General features: G+C 40.9%; 1 protein-coding gene across 1 annotated transcript in view; it reads right to left on the bottom strand.

Annotated features, from left to right (window-relative positions):
• The window catches only part of RANBP3 (RAN binding protein 3), a gene marked incomplete at its 5' end in the record, with an annotated part of 57016 nt that overhangs the window by 32249 nt on the left and 8283 nt on the right, over positions 1–16484 (bottom strand). Inside the window, 2 exons of the mRNA XM_082010873.1 lie at positions 3977–4180; positions 14591–14646. Of these exons, the coding sequence (XP_081866999.1) occupies positions 3977–4180; positions 14591–14646 (260 nt within the window). The remainder of the gene's footprint in view (positions 1–3976; positions 4181–14590; positions 14647–16484) is intronic.

Genomic DNA, 16484 nt, shown 5'->3' with positions numbered 1-16484 from the left:
TCCCCCTGAACTTCAAAAACTTCTTAAGCTGTTACTAATAAGTACTGTGTTCTCAATGCTCGAGTAACACAGACCAAAAAAAGTCAAACCTGTATAGCACAAGCTTCAATTTATCACATCACTATCATTTCATTAACTGATGCAATCACAACTAAATATACCTCACTACATTTAGTGGGCAAGGAGCACAAATATCCAAAACCAACTCTGTAACCTAGTGAGGGCAAAGCAGAGCTAAGTATCTAGTCTGTCTGAATTATTTCCATGCTTCCCAGTCCAAGAGTTTTAGGAGATTAACACTTGTCATGTGGACTCTTGCATAGCTCTACAGCAGTTATTGACACTGCCAACCCGCAAAGTAGATGGTGCGCAGAATTAAAAAAGGCCTTCCTTTTCTCTTAAATGTATTTTTTCCTACATGGGCATCTAAATATCTAGATCATTTGGTATGTTACCTCCTATCCCTACCCATTCACACACTGCTCACACTGCCAATTATTGCTTGGGGAAGTCGGGACAGACCTTGCAAATAACTCCTACCAGAAAAATGCAACAACAGATTTAAATTTTCCATAGACTCAGGAATTTAAAGGCCAGGGAAGAAAAAACACCAACCATAATCCCTTAGGTTGATCCTCAGGCACAGACTGGCCAAGAACCTCATTTATGTCTACCTCAGTACTGAAACTCCTGCCCGAGCATTTAAAACATCCAGGTTCAATTTTCTGTTTTCAAATGCATGAGAATATGCACGAGTTACTCCACTGCACAGTTACTACTGGGAACTGTTTTTTAATTTTGTTATACTCAGCATCCAGTAAAAGACACACACCACTTTGTTTTCTTGCTTTTATTAAAAAACTTGCTGTCAGTATTCACTCCTCATTACTTGGGCATTCACCTATTGGGTCTCCTCAACCTTGGATAAATCTCAAGCTTTTTCCACTATAATAATGCTTTCACCAATGACCAGTTCGCTCTTGCATATCTTGAAAAATATTCCTAAATCCTTCATCATTAGATGAAAGGCTTTCAAGAAAATAAAGCTGTATGCACATGATCCAATGAAGCCTGATTTCCCACAGATCCTCCCTAGATGACAAACAATGTGGAATAACCTGCAGCAAGGTGTTTTCTCTCCTCTCTGGTCTGCCTCTACCCACAGAGCACAGAGGAATCCAGAGCCAAGACCTCCATACCTCTCAGCACCTTTGGACAAACCTGACAGAGTTAAAGGTAGATGGCATGGGGGATGGTGGTACACAAATACACTGTATTGGCATAAGCTTCATTTTCTTATGAAACCATCCTATAAAGTAAGTTACTGCTGTGCCAGAAGTTGCTTACCAGTGTTGCTTACTCAGAAGAAGCTGGAGAGACTATACAAAAATAGGAGGAATATATGCAGACAAACAGTTTACTTGACAAACTGGAAAAAACATCAGATTACAATTAGTGATAATAAACCATTATTTAGCCATTATTTAGTCCAGTCTTTCCATTTCAGGCCTCTTTCCAGGCTACTCAATCTGTACTTTACAGCAACACCTGTTTTACACAAGTATACTACATAACAGAAATGAAAGCCAGGACCATCTCATCCTATAAGGAACCATTAAGGTGACTCAACTTCTCTCCATTCTAGAAGAGACAAACCCAACCCACAATTTACTCCTCATTTAAGAACAGAAGTCACCTTTCACTTATTCCCTCCTCCCCTACTTTTAGAAATCCAGCTACAGAAAAGTGACAATTACTTTTAAAGAGAGGCTCCTACAATTCTGACACATTTCTAATTAACCAAATTACCTTTTTAAAGGCTAACCGCTCTTTAAAAAGTGCAAATGAAAGTAATTAACCATCCCATACTGAAGTACAAACACTGCTTCTTTACAGCCATTACTTCCTCACACATTTGTTACAATAAACTAACAGAGAAGAACTTACTCAAACTTCAACAAATTTGTCAGTTTTTCTTTATTCACAATAATGAGAAGAAACAGGGAAGGCAAGGAAGAATTCAGGTAAAGCAAAAAAGGTCAATGTAATTAGGTGAAATCTGTAAGAGTACACTTAGAGTGTTTATCTCTGAAAAATACATTTAAGATGCAGAAAGCCTTATATAAAAGGACTTCAGAGCATGGTACAGCAAGTCTGCAATCCAGACACTCTGCACATATACAAGAATTATTGAACTGCCATGGCTGTTGCTTAAAAGCTGTTCTAGAACCTCCAGACCAATGGAGTCCTGTGGCATGGCTACATGCTGCTGTAGGCTGGCTTGGCTACACAGCTTAAAGTCAAGACATCATAATCAGCTCTGCAAGATGCTGTATCTCTGGCCTGTGTTAATAGCTTAGCAAAAATATCTGCCTGCGCATGTACAAACAATACCAAGTAAACAAGAAATATGCCGTGTCTCTTCTTGAGAACTCAGTCTTAATTAATCTATCTTCCCAAGGTCCTGGGAAGATTACATGAAACCTTCTGCTCTGGAAAACCAGTATAAGCACTCTGAAGATGCATCGACCTTATGTATATTTCAAGGTAAGAGACAGTTTTACTCTAAGAAACTTGGATAATTTGAAGAATGCTTGCCAGTGCATATGAAGGCCAGTTATATGCCTATACTGAGTACTGTACTATTCCATAAATTTAGGTGACTGGAGTAAGGTTCAAAGATGCATAGATCTCTGTTGTGTACAGCCACGAATTCCTGCATACATTCGCCAACAGCATTTTTCATTCTTAAATTTCTTTCAGATCTGGGTTAACCGAGGTACTAGTTTCTGCTCTTTAAGAACAAGTCTAAGATAATGACCACTTGCTGCAGTTTTCCTGAATGTCTGGTTAATACAGTTCTCTCAGTTCTAGTAAGACCAGCAATTTTGAACAATGGGAAACTGACAGAAAAGGCTGTGATTACACTTACCAGCTATATTTTAAAATATTAACCCTTGAACACTTTAACTATAAAAAAAGAAAAAATTCTGCAGCAGGTCATCAAGCAATACTTTGGACACCGAAAGGTGCTTAACCTACAGCTGTCTGTACCCTGTCATGACAATCCATTCGCAATGGGTTTACTTAAGTGGCCCATTCTTAAAACAAAATAATCCAAACAAAACAACAACATACCCACAACCCACAAATAAAACAACAAACTAGTGCAAGAAAAGTGTGCAGGTATTGTGTGGAGCAGCTTTAACAGGCAAAGATCTATCAAAGAGTACATGTCTAGTGTGTGTGGTGACACCCACCCGCACCAAGAAAACACAGTCCACCAACCAGAAAGATTAGGAACACTTTCAAAATTGCTCTGAAAGACTGTATGGTAGCAGTCATTTAGTCATCTAATCTTTCAAAAAATATTTTGTTGCACCACCAGTAGAAAAACCTTAAATTAACAGTACTGACAACTTTTCCTACCTCAAGGTATTGATTTCCGCACACACACCCCCCCCCGCAAGTACCTAAACTCAAAATTCTGCTTTAGTATCTTTTGTGCTGCTTTTAGTCTGTTAATTACATTATAGGTTGGTAGGACAAGCTCCTGTTTATATCCAGCAGAAACACAGCATTAGCTGCTCACTTTGTCAAGCTGCAGCATTATGGCTCAGAGGGAATAAACAATCCCCCCTAACTGCTTGAAGCAAATCCCTCATATATACCCACTTTCTCACTCATTTAGAAGAGCTCTTATGCTTAGCAAACACACAGTTTACAACCTAAATTTTAAAATTAATACCTGATGAGTCTTCTATAATCACACCCACCAGCAAGTTCCAAACAAATTTCATTTCTACTAATCGGAACAATGGCTTAGAAGGGACTAACACTTGAGATCAAAGAAGCAGACAGATAGTGAGCTGCACTACCACTACCTAAAGTTAATAGTAACAGATTCCGCCTAGTGGAAGGGACTTTTTTCTTTAATCCCCTCAGCAGCAGAAGTACTTGGTAGGTTCACACTTACCCCTGCCAGTTCTTGTTGAATAGGAGCAAGCTGGGCTTCAGAAGCGAGACTCAGGGTAGCACTGACTGAGGCAACAGTGGGAGCAGGGTGCTCAGAGTCGTGCTCACCAGCTGATTCATTGTGACCCAGACCATGGTGGGGGGGCTCAACCTCTCCCTGGGGGTCCTCGCCTGAATCCGACAAACCTTTTTGCTCTGCAGGGGACTGGGAGCAGAAAAGACAACGTCCCTTCAATGCAAGGCTGCAACATGAGAGCAGTTGTCCTAGTGAGAGGATCTGCTAATCCCTTTTTGAATTCCACTGTTTTCTCAGTATGGCAGAAGGAACTGCTTGCTGCTGAGACACCAGTTAAAATATGCACAAACCAGGTAACAGAACCTGCTGACTGAATTAGCTTCCCCTCCCCACAAAAAGCATCAGTTATAGAAAATGCACTGTTTTGAAAGTTAGCTACAAGTGTCAGTGTCCTTGTCAAAAGAGCATTTTGCCAGCCATGGGGTTGTTTCGGTTTAACTCCTCATTCTCTCAAGGCCTAAAGGACAGCTAATTGGTTTTACCCCCAGATTCAGCCATAAGAATTAAATAAACAATTACTGTAAACAACTGTCCTTCACTGCTTCTTCAGCCCACATTTGAGGGAGGTGGGGTTGATTATAAAATTCTCCACAGAAATTCATTATTATAACATTCACACAAGATACACAATCCTTTCATATTCACATGACAGTGAATCATCTGAAAAGCAACACCTGTGTTTTCTTTTGTAAATTAAAAAGTTTGCATATCTATTTCAAGGAGGGGGGTAATAGGATAGCAAGTACATACTAATGGCATTTCATATTTACTGAACTTCTGCCACAGACTCTTTACATTTCTTCAGATCATTTAATGCTGCAGTTCTCCACTTGTAGAACAAAAATTAAGCATTACCATATTCTGCACATCTGAAGAATGAAAAATATAAAAAATTTGAGCCTGAACAACTGTATTGTGATAAAGGCCTAAATTATAGTCCATGGATAATATGCAGGCCAAGGATATTCTCCCAGGTGTGATCTGCGGGCCAAGTCTCCTTGTGTCTTATAGTGAAGTATCTGGAGAATCAAGCAGTTAGGTGAAGATGTCTCTCAGAAGTACATAACCTTAGCTTGCTTTCAAAAAGTGTTCAGTAGAACGAAGAGGGACTGAAAATGCTCATCACTGCCCAGGTCCATGCAAAACTGAGTGAACAGCAACCACAAAAATAAACAGCAACTTTTAAATCTTAAGGGCCCAAAGTTCTTCAGCTATGACTTGGCCTGTCCTCAGACAGAAGCAATTATTAAAAGACAGCAATACAGGCAATTTTACCAGGGAGTTCAGTTCAGTGAAGTTACTCAAGTTTTAAATCTTATAAGAAATTACTATCATTAAGGCTCGAAATAGTCAATGGGAATAACATTATGTCAGGTAAAGCTGGAGTCAGGTAAATGCTGGATTTTTGTATTTTCAAAGATTCCTGGTTTTAACATGAAGCTGTTACTAACAGACCCAAACACTAACTTAAAATCCCACAGAATGAGAGAGGAGGGTTAAAGAAACATTTGCTGCCAAAAATTAAACCAAGTCTAGCACCCTGCTATTCTTACCTCTGGCTCAGAAGAACAACATGGAAAGGCTATCTGGAACTGGCCACAGTACTTACAACATGGGCTGATGGTTGGACTTGATGATCTTAAAGGTCTTTTCCAACCTTAATGATTCTGTGAACATATGTATGTTATTCATACATAAAGACAAGGGGTAAACACCTCAGTCTTCCACTTGCCATTTTATGCCTGTTGCTCCTAGTCCCTTTTTTATTCTAAGCCTCACTTTCAAAGTTAACAGCATTCCAAACGTCACACTGTTTTCTTCCCCTTCAAGGGCAGACAACAATAAAAAAAAAGTACATGAATTAAGTCACAAGTTACCTGCATTGCACTAACCAAAAAGGCAATTATGGAAGCAGCAGCACTGAAGATCTGATTTTTCTCATGGCTTATGCTGCATGTGACTTCTGGTTCTCTCACCCCACTACCCGAAATCCTCCCCATGGACCTCACAACACAAACCTCTCCCCCACCCCTCTTCAATCCTGCTAAACCTTCTGCGGCTATCCATGGGGCCGGAGGAAGTTCCTCTGCACTGAGCAGAGAGAGCATGGCCATGCATACAAAAGCAGCTCTCCCTTCTGCAAGGGAGGTAACTTGAGTCCTGCTGATCCAGTCAGGTTCCTAGTTTTCAGGAAACATGCAGAACAGTTTTAACGTTTAAACCTCTAGCGCCTTGTCAATAGTTACCAGAATATACAAGCTTTCAGCTTGGAGATCAGAAGAGATCCGGCAACATAACTACCTTTGCTTGGGTTCCTAACTAAAAGACTTCCCACTTCTCCAGTGGTCTGGCTCTCCAGACCACTACAGAGGAGGTGACTGCAGTAGGACTGAACAGACCACAGTCCCAGTCCAACTGGAGACAACCCTGCCATTATTCACGCAGCCTTTGAAGAACTCACAGGGAGAGTGATGAGCCCCTAAAAACCACAGGGGGGAAAATATAAAAGCTATAAAGCTGAAAGCTATAACCAGAACAGTACTAGGAAATGGGGATGGGGGTGACTACCCGCGTCAACAGCCAGAATGAGCCTCAAGATAAGTAACCATCACCAGGGATCTAGATGCAACAGGTAACGGATTAGGAAACTGTAGACAGACAGACTCTGGGGATGAAGATAACTAAGAAGACACAGTGTCCATAAGGAGCAAAATAATGCTTAGGAAGAGGGTACAGAAGTGTTTCCACATAAAAATAGCTAAATGCCTTATTATTCTTTAGCCATAATACACAGAATTTGGAGGGAAAAGAAGCAGGAATATAACTATGAAAGCATGAGTGGCATATAGGATGGCAATGCAGTGGCTCTCACAGAGCAAGAGCTGGAAGGCATCAAATTAAATATAACAGGTTCAAAAAAACCAACACAAAACTAAAGGAGACAAAAAGCCCATCCTGCTGAACCCCTTGTCAGAGGATCAGGCGGATGGCAGCAGCTAACATGCTTGGCTTTGGCAAGCAGCTGGAGAAATTCAAAGCAAGAAAAAGGAGCCTTACCAGCAGTTTAGACTGACTTCCAGCTACAGATCACAAAATCGCTAATAATGAAAGAAGAGGCAAGAACATTCAATGCAGACTTGTGCTATATACTTAGAAGTGGAAATGACAATAAATTACTGTGCAAGTAACTCATATCAATACAGTTTAGAACATTTCAAAGTAGGCTAAGTAAACATGCATCAGATTTTAGTAATTCTTGTAATACATGGCAAGTATTTTAAGAAGTGAAATAAGCAAGGTAACCTTCTGGCATAAATCTGATCTCTATCCTAAGCAAAGCTGGAGTATGTGCACCAAGACTCAGAGAAGAAAAAAAAAAAACAATTATTGCCAATCATCACTTTTATGCAGAAAAATCTGATGCCAAGATGATAATTTCTTGGCCAGGTCAACACATAAAATTACTTTTTTTTTTAATGGATCAAAAACTACTGCAAGTTTCAGAATTTTGTAAATAGTATGTGGTTTAAGTCATGGAAGACAAAACCAGCAAAGCCCTCAAGGATTTGGCAAACCAAATCTGCTCCAGACAGAAGTTTGTACAGCTGTTCTCAAAAAAGCATATCCAAGGGAAACTGCAAGCTCTTAAAATTCATTTTAGTCTTCAGTCATGCTTGAAAGTGTTTCCCAATCTCCTAAATTCATAAATTCTGATCCAAGATCTTGTTCGAACTCTAAGTTATTTGGAGCTAGTAAAGAACAGTTCATTTGCTGCAATGTTTTATGTCTGTGATGATTTGTCTCCCCTTGAGCCTCCCCTCTCTAGAGGAAACATTCCTTTTAAGTACAGCTCAGGGAGAAGTTGGCAGAAATCTGTTCCTGTCTCTTAAATATTAAGGCAAAGATCAATGGAGAGATTAATAATGTTAGGAAGCCTCCTACACAAACTCACCTTGCTCAGCCAGATCAAACAAGATCTATTATACTAAAACACAAAAGTAACACACCTAGACTAAATGTGTGAAAGTCTTCTTGGGAGATTTGGATTCCTCTGCATTGCAGGAAATAGGGAGAGACATGAAGAAATACATTATACTTTGACATTGTAAGTCTCTCTATACCCCTCTAAGGGGTTTGTCTTGTACAACTGTCCTCTCCAAATAAATTTATGATTGCTCTTCTAAGTGCAGCAGTGTAGCAATATATTCACAATTACGAACTCTTAAGCATTAATTTTAACTCCTTAAGTATACTATTGACTTACAACAGTTCAACTAGCACAACTGCCAAGAGGTTAGGAAAACCTAACAATGCTAAGAGAGCTTGGAAAAGGAGATATTGTTGCCTCTCCCTACACAAATTACTTCCTCCACAGTTCTCTCTCTGCCACCATCGTAAATCTACAAGTCATACCCATAGCACAAACAACATTTTCTAATCATCCACCTCCTCAAACCACTAAAAACCAAGCATTTCCAGATCACACTACACCAAACCAGGACTTCAAACAATCCATACTTCATGCATTGTCTAATACAACTTCCTCTTTTCTAAACTCATGATCTTGCTCTCCAGACAACATGGAAATGCAATCTTTCTAATCATTTAAATCACTTTTACAACTCCACATCTATTTTTAAAACTCCACAGTTAAGATCATTATGACAGATCTAACAACTTAAGGATGTTAAGATCCTTGTTCACTCCCAAACTACCCCTTTACCTTTACAACCCAGGTGCCAGTTACTCCTTAAACTCTTTGCATCATTTTGCAGCACCACTTAGGTATGGGATATGACCCAAATACCACGTAACTTATCTTCTTTCAGAGCTATCCTTAAAAGCCCATCACTACCAGTTCACCTGTAGAAAGCAGTACACCAATCAATCGTTATACAACAATCTAGAAATAAAGCATTCTTTTCTATACTCTAGCATTACCCCAACCCACGCTGGTGACAACGTGCAAGCTACATAATAGGAAATGGCTCCTTTTACAGTGCAAAAATATTTTTTAAATCAGAGTTGAGTATCTACCTTTTATAGCACTCAGAACTAGGGAGTCATGATGATCCTAGTAGCACAAGAATCAACAATGACAGGAAGAAGACCACAGCTCACACTTGCAGAACAAAGGACACTAAAAGGATTTTTGGACAAATTGTTTCTTTATAACACTACTGGTTAAATTTTCTTGAACTATTATACTGACTTAAAAATGCATAAATGCAAGAAAGACTTCAGAATACTTTGACCTCAGAAATGTATGTTAAAAGTTAACTTCATAAAATGACTTCGAGTAACCTATTTCCAGAAATGGTCATGCAATGGTTTTATGACAGAAGTTAAAATTAGTTTCAGAGCAGAAACGCAAGTCTAATAAGTGACAAAAATTAATGATAGAATAAGTTGTATCTTTCAACTGAAATTTTTAGTTAAAAAAATGCTATGAACAGCACAGTATAGTTCATATATACGGATATAGTTCATGTATCAGGATAGATAATGGAGTAGCAGTTAATATTCTATGCTTAACGTAGCAAGGTAGGACTTTATGTTGCTTTCAGGTCTTAACAGCTGTGAGTCTTCCTAAGCTGATGCAATTTTGCAACTAATGTCAGTACCAGAAGCTCTGCTTGTCAGAAAAATGACTAGCAGTGTATAAACAAGGAAGATACTTGGAAGCTATCATTCAGATACTTGCAAGAACTATCTCTATTTCACACATTGGAAAAATAGGTCTCAGAGTTAAGGAGATATTAAAATAATGAAAATGGAGACTCACTCAACAAATATGGAAACAGCCAACTTTACATCCACCGTTAATTAATATGTATAATGAAAACAAGGACAGACTAATCCTGTCTTTTTAACTGCAAAAGAAAACAACCAGAACCTCCTTACTGAAAGGAAAATTAAGAGGCATCATTCTGAACACCATGTACTTTTTGTCCCCTCTAAATAAACATGACAAACTGCAGGTTCTGATATTTTACTAAACTGTATACAACCTTAGCTGGAACAACCAGTTAAAAAATTAGCTTCCAGACTAGTATGCATCTTGTCCTGCAACATGCTGAATATTTTCCAACTTCTAATGGAGAAACAGACATCTGACACCTTATAAGCACAAACTTAAGTAGAGAATTCTAGAAAAAGAATGTTCTTTAACTTAATCGTAGACAATGTTAGCTCCAGAAAAGTCAGTTAAGACCACTGAATATTATCAATCCAGGCCTAATACCGAGAGGGCCTGTACACACTGCAACAAAATAATTCTGCTCAGGATGTCCTGTTTGATGCAGAAGAGCACCAGGCAAACATCTGAACAATCACCATGGACAGTTAACTGAATACACAATACAATGCCTTCTCCTCACTCTCAGCTTACAGACAGACTGCTGCGTTGGCACCGAAAAGCCTCCATGCGCACTTTGCTTACAGCTCCAAAAAAGTCAACTTGACTAGACAGACATTTTTCTAAATTTACATAGAGGAAATTACATATTTTAGAAGTGTCTTGTTTGTCAACTATTTTGAAGGTACTTCTGCATTTTCTTCAAAAACTTGCTCTAGGAGAAACTCCTCAATTAATAGATTTTCCTTGTTAACTTTAATAAGGATAATCTTTTGGGGCAGGAAATGCACTTACCCAGACATCTTATATGAAAACAGTAATGGAGTTAACCATTAACTGTAACACTTTGCTGCTAGTCTTTCCAAAAATACAGTGAAAGGTCTCAGTCAGTGTGTAACCTGAGTCATCTTTTCTTGATTAAGTGGATTAAAGGGACACTCAGCTGGCCTGAATGCTAGGTTCTGGTATATATATACAGCACGTATTAAGTGGCTGTTACTTTTATCTGACAGCACCATATTCTGGTGGTATTGTATCAACAGCACAAAAACCAGCTACTGGCACAAGCAACAAGCAGGCTTTGGCCCTTTATTTAATAAAACGGCAAGAAGCACAGCACTGATGCTTCTCTCACTCTTTTTCTCCAGTCTCAAACACACAGCATAGGCTACCAAAATTATTATTAGCCACCCCTCCTCCGCCTTTTTAAAACTTAACATCTCCATACATTACACAGTTTAACATAAGCTTTTATGTTTGTTACTAGATGTATTACGCTTTGGAAATTGGCAACCAAGTGACAGATGCCACCCATAGACTCTTCATGATCTGCTTCAAAGGAACAAGCCCTGTTCCCCAGCGAAGCTGGACCTATTGCACACCCATACTGGCTGTGGCTAGCCTCCTCTCCAGCACCAACAGCACTTAGTATTTAGATCAATTCCTAGCTCCTTTCTAACCCCTGTGCCCTCAAGATACTTGGCTCACCTACAGGCCTTGTCACACACAGCCCCTCCACCCCACCAGGCAGGCTTTCTGGCTGTGCCTTGGCAGTGGCTGTCCTGCACTCAGCATCACCATAGTCCTCAGCATCCTCAGAGTCACTTGGGAAGACTAAGCCACAGATCCCTCTCCCTGGAACTCTGGATCCTCTCTGCCAGCCCAAAGAGACATCAAGCCTTTAGGTCAGATTTTTTATATTTTCTTGAGACATACCAGAGTGCAACAGATCTGTCTCACAGCCTGTATTGGGTTTGTGTGGCAAGGTTTTGGGAGGGGAGCTACAGGGGTGGTTTCTGTGAGAAGCTGCTAGAAGCTTCCCCTGTGTCCAATACAGCCAGTGCCAGCTGGCTCCAAGACAGACCCGCCACCGGCCAAGGCTGAGCCCATCAGCAACGGTAGTAGCGCCTCTGGGGTAACATAGTTAAGGGGGAAAAAAACCCTGCGCAACTGCAGCTGAAGAGAGTAGTGAGAATATGTGAGAAACAGCTCTGCAGAGACCAAGGTCAGCGAAGGAGGGGGAGGAGGTTCCCCGGCAGCCCTTGGGGAAGCCCACTGGGAGGCTAGCTGTGCCCCTGCGGCCATGGAGCTCCACGGGGGAGCAGATCTGCACCCGCACACGGGGAGGGCCCCACGCCAGAGCAGGGGGATGCCCAAAGGAGGCCATGACCCCGTGGGCAGCCCGTGCTGGGGCCGGCTCCTGGCAGGGCCTGTGGCCCTGTGGGGAGAGAGAGGAGCCCTGGCTGGAGCAGGTTTGCTGGCAGGACTTGGGACCCTGCGGGGGCCAGGCTGGAGCAGCCTGTTCCTGAAGGACGGCACCCGTGGGGGGGACCCGGGCTGGAGCAGCCTGTTCCTGAAGGACGGCACCCATGGGGGGGAGCCGGGCTGGAGCAGCCTGTTCCTGAAGGACGGCACCCGTGGGGGGGACCTGGGCTGGAGTGGCCTGTTCCTGAAGAATGGCATCCATGGGGGGCACCCAGGCTGGAGCAGCCTGTTCCTGAAGGACGGCACCCGTGGGGGGACCCGGGCTGGAGCAGCTCGTAAAGAACTGCAGCCCATAGGAGGATTCACGTTGGAGAAGTTTGTGGAGAGCTGTCTGCTGTGGGAGGGACCCCAGGCTGGAGCAGGGGAACAGTGTGAGGAGTCCTCTCCCTGAGGAGGAAGGAGCAGCAGAGACAATGTGTGATGAACTGACCACAACCCCCATTCCCCGTCCCCCTGCACTGCTGGAGGGAAGGAGGTAGAGGAAAGAGAGAGTAAAGTTAACCCTGGGAGGAAAGGTGTTTCAAGATTTGGTTTTATTTCTCATTATCCTACTCTGATTTGATTCGTAATAAATTAAACTAATTTCCTCACGTCAAGTCTGTTTTGCCCATGATGGTAATTGCTGATTGATCCCTCCCTGTCCTTATCTTGACACACGAGCTTTTTGTTTTATTTTCTCTCCCCTGTCCAGGTGAGGAGGGGAGTGAAAGAGTGGCTTTGGTGGGCACCTGGCATCCAGACAGGGTCAACTCATCACACAGCCCAACACAGGAGCTTGCACAGCCTGAAGGCACACACTGTGTGCAGGCCAGTGGAGGTATGCACTCTGTGCAGAAGCAGAAGGTGCAACACCAAGGAACTTGAAAGCACAAGAACTGCCAGCTTAGCACTGAAGGACCACATCGCTCTGCTTGGGTTGCACATTACTATGCTCACTGCTTCCAGACTAACTTGTGGAAGCTCTGCCAGGTTAAAGGACACCTGGGGAGAAAACTCACCATGGTGCAATTCAGAAGGGATTTCAGGAACAGTCTAAGCAACAGCGGGTGACTGGGAGCTGTGTCATAGAAGGAAACAATGTAATCCAAACTGATAGTGCAAACACTAGCATTCCCTTTGCTCCCAAGTACATGTAAATGGCTACCATCAAAAATATAATTGGAACATCTCAAAAGTATTTACTCTAAGGTATATTTAATTTGATTAGCTAATATTAGAAGAATGGCAGATATAAATCCTTTCCAAGCTGACAAAAGATTTCAAGCTCCTGCTGAGGAATATGCCTACTAAACCCATGAGAAAGCTCGACTCTGGTACTCGCTCCAAACCAAAGTTACCAGCTTCAAAACGGTTCAATATTTCTATTCAAACATTTGAGAAGATTTTCTGATTGCACAGATAATATAAAAATTCAGTGATTCAACAAAAGTGAATCATGTACGAGTACGCTTCTCTTGGTTCCCACCAGCTTCAGCTGAAATAAGGGTAACCTTGACTTTTTTTCCCCAATGTTAACAGCTTTTACTATTAACCAGGCAGAATTAAATACAATATATTGAGATTCTTATAAATTTCTTGTACTAAAAATATTGTTACACTTATCCATAATATTTTGTGTGTCACTTTCAAAGTGAAAGGGCATACAAACTGTACTGCACTCAGTCCACATGGCCATGGTTTTCCATTACATCTATTTCAATTTAGTAGCAGTTTCTGCTAAAGGGAAGGTCCTGCTCCTTTCTTCAACTCTCACTTCTTTCCTGAGCTCTACTCCTTCTGCAGCCACTGGATGAGTTGTATCAGCCTCCTGGTTCAACACAAGCTCACCCACAGAACACCTTCCAGCAGATTATGGCACAGCTCCAACTTACCTCAACACTGTGTAACCGCTACCGCAGATCCAAAGGCAGGGGACAGGAACACATGGTGGGGGGTAGGGGAACAGGTGAGGCAACAGGATTACTATTTTCCAAGGAAATTAGACACTTCACAGCTTACTAACCAAAGATATGAGATACACTTAAATACACTGAGGTGAAAAGCAATAATCTAGACCACAGTTTGCTTTGCTTTGTCTTAATTCTATTATCAGAAAAAGAAATCTTATAGTTTTCTCATGCAACTGCAACTATCAGCACTCCTTTACCACCTGTTCCTTTCAAGATACAGCTTTGAAGATACTTTTTCTCCCAGATTTGGTCCATCTTCTGTCTGAAGAGCTACCCATTTCATGCCACCATCATACATCTTCCCACTTTTAGCCCTCCAGTACCTCTTCACCCTAAACCCGTTAGTAATGCTAATGCTCTATTATCCATCTTCAACTTCAAACCAATATAGACAAATGGCTGCTCACCATGGAATGAATCAGGGCTACAGAACAAAACAAACAAAAAAACATATCAACATCTCCTTACCTTCTGTGCTTTATCCTTCTGAAATACAAAGACAGGTGGAGCAATGGCAGGTTTTTCTGTAAAGAGAGAAATCGTTGGGTTTTTTCCAACCACATTCATTATTGACTAATATGAAAATGTTATGTTCTATGATGCTTTTACCAACAATGAATCCCTAAACCAGTTAAATCTCAAGTTACACAAATTGTTTCCACCAGTTCCTGGTAACATATAGACTTGATCTTCAAAAGGAAAAAGGAGTGTCTAAGAACAATACAACTGATATCTGAAAGCTATTTGTCTTTTCTCTTCATACGCACGTATGTCAGGAAGAAAAGGCCCTTTGTTGCGGTAGTTTACTTTGAACATGTGTAAGTTTTGCAGGCAAAGGCTTTTCCTTCCCCATAGGAATGCATTAATGCAAACATACATTGCTGTACATACCCACATACCTGTTTCTTAAAGGTCACCCAACTCTTGACACTTGATTATACTTGTATTTCATTATCATTGAAATCTTTAGAAAGGTCCTAAATCTTCAACATTTGCAGGTCTACAATTTAAACCAAACATTCCATGCATATTATTAGAGGGACCAGTCTTTTCTGCATAATTTAAGAGCATGTCTGCTTTCTACTTGAAGTTCCAATTCAAGTATTAGCAGGACACCGTTTTCTAAATAAGCACATCAACACTTATTCTTCAAGAACAGAATGAATTTCTAGAATGAGTGTATGCTTTCTATTGTCCTTAATGGCCTCAAAACTACCTCAATGACCTTAGTAACAAAAAAAAAGGGGGGGGGGGAGGTAAAGCAGAAGTGAGCTTTCCTGAGAGTTTAAGAAACTGATAAACCTTGTACATGAGCTATATTTGAAGACAAACTGCACATACATTATGCAGGCAGCAACCCTAGGGCTAAATATGAGCCCTGTCTGTAGGGCTAAAGATGAGTACAACATGTAAGTCTGTCTGCAGAGCGAGACTGCTGTCAAATAACAGGATTCAGGGAGAGCTGTATTTTGGCTAATTTTGCAAAAGTTTCACCTTTGCAATTATTCAATCTCACAAACAAGACTAGGCATTTAAGAAATTTTTTTTTTTAAACTTCTAGAACTTGAAAGGCTACCATAAAAAAGAAATATAAAGCCATCAAGAAGAATTACCTTGCACCTAAAAAAAACCCCCAACAGTATCACAAAATCCTCCTTAAATCAGTTGCAGCATCAGTAAAGCACTTGACTTACCACATAAGGAAAAGGGGATGAGATTGTCCATTTGGGAACTGCTAGCTGTTAGATCAGCTTAGCTGAAAAAGTGAAACTTTACCTCAAACACATAAAAATCACTAAAATTATTCCACGAACTCTATGCGTTTATTTATGAGGGTGGAAAAGCCTCTTTCCACTGTTCTGTGGGTCTAACTCAGAGGGATGACCCAGCAAAAACACTGCAAGACTGATTTTGAAAGACTGCCGTAACTTGTTCTACAAAAGGTAACACTCATAACGAAATAAAGCTCTTTACTACAGCATTTCGCCTGCTCTTTTTTTCCCCTTCATTTTCTAAGTTCTTCTATCCATCAAATACTGCTGAATCTTAAAAAGGATTATGAATGAGAACAAGGCAGATAATCTAAGTGGAAAATAATCTACTAATGAAGGTCAAATACTTAAGTGCCACACCTGTCCCAAAAACAGAGTTCGTTGAAACAAGCCAGGGATCCCTCTTGACTCCCTTGGCCTCAGTATCACCTGCCTGTGGGAGGGTCCACTTGTGTAAGGTCCAAGGTTTTAACCCTTTACTTCAAAGTGATGTTCATTTCTTTATACCATGTTTGGTATACTTTAGTATTCATTAATGCTATAATTACAGCCACAAGTAGCCTGCATTATACCAAACTACTCTTATCCAA

The sequence above is a fragment of the Phaethon aethereus genome (genome assembly GCF_964289735.1).
Source record: "Phaethon aethereus genome assembly, chromosome: 26".
In the NCBI taxonomy this organism is placed as follows: Eukaryota; Metazoa; Chordata; class Aves; order Phaethontiformes; family Phaethontidae; genus Phaethon; species Phaethon aethereus.
Note: the sequence above shows the minus strand (reverse complement) of the source record. Positions and strands in the feature narration are given on the sequence as shown.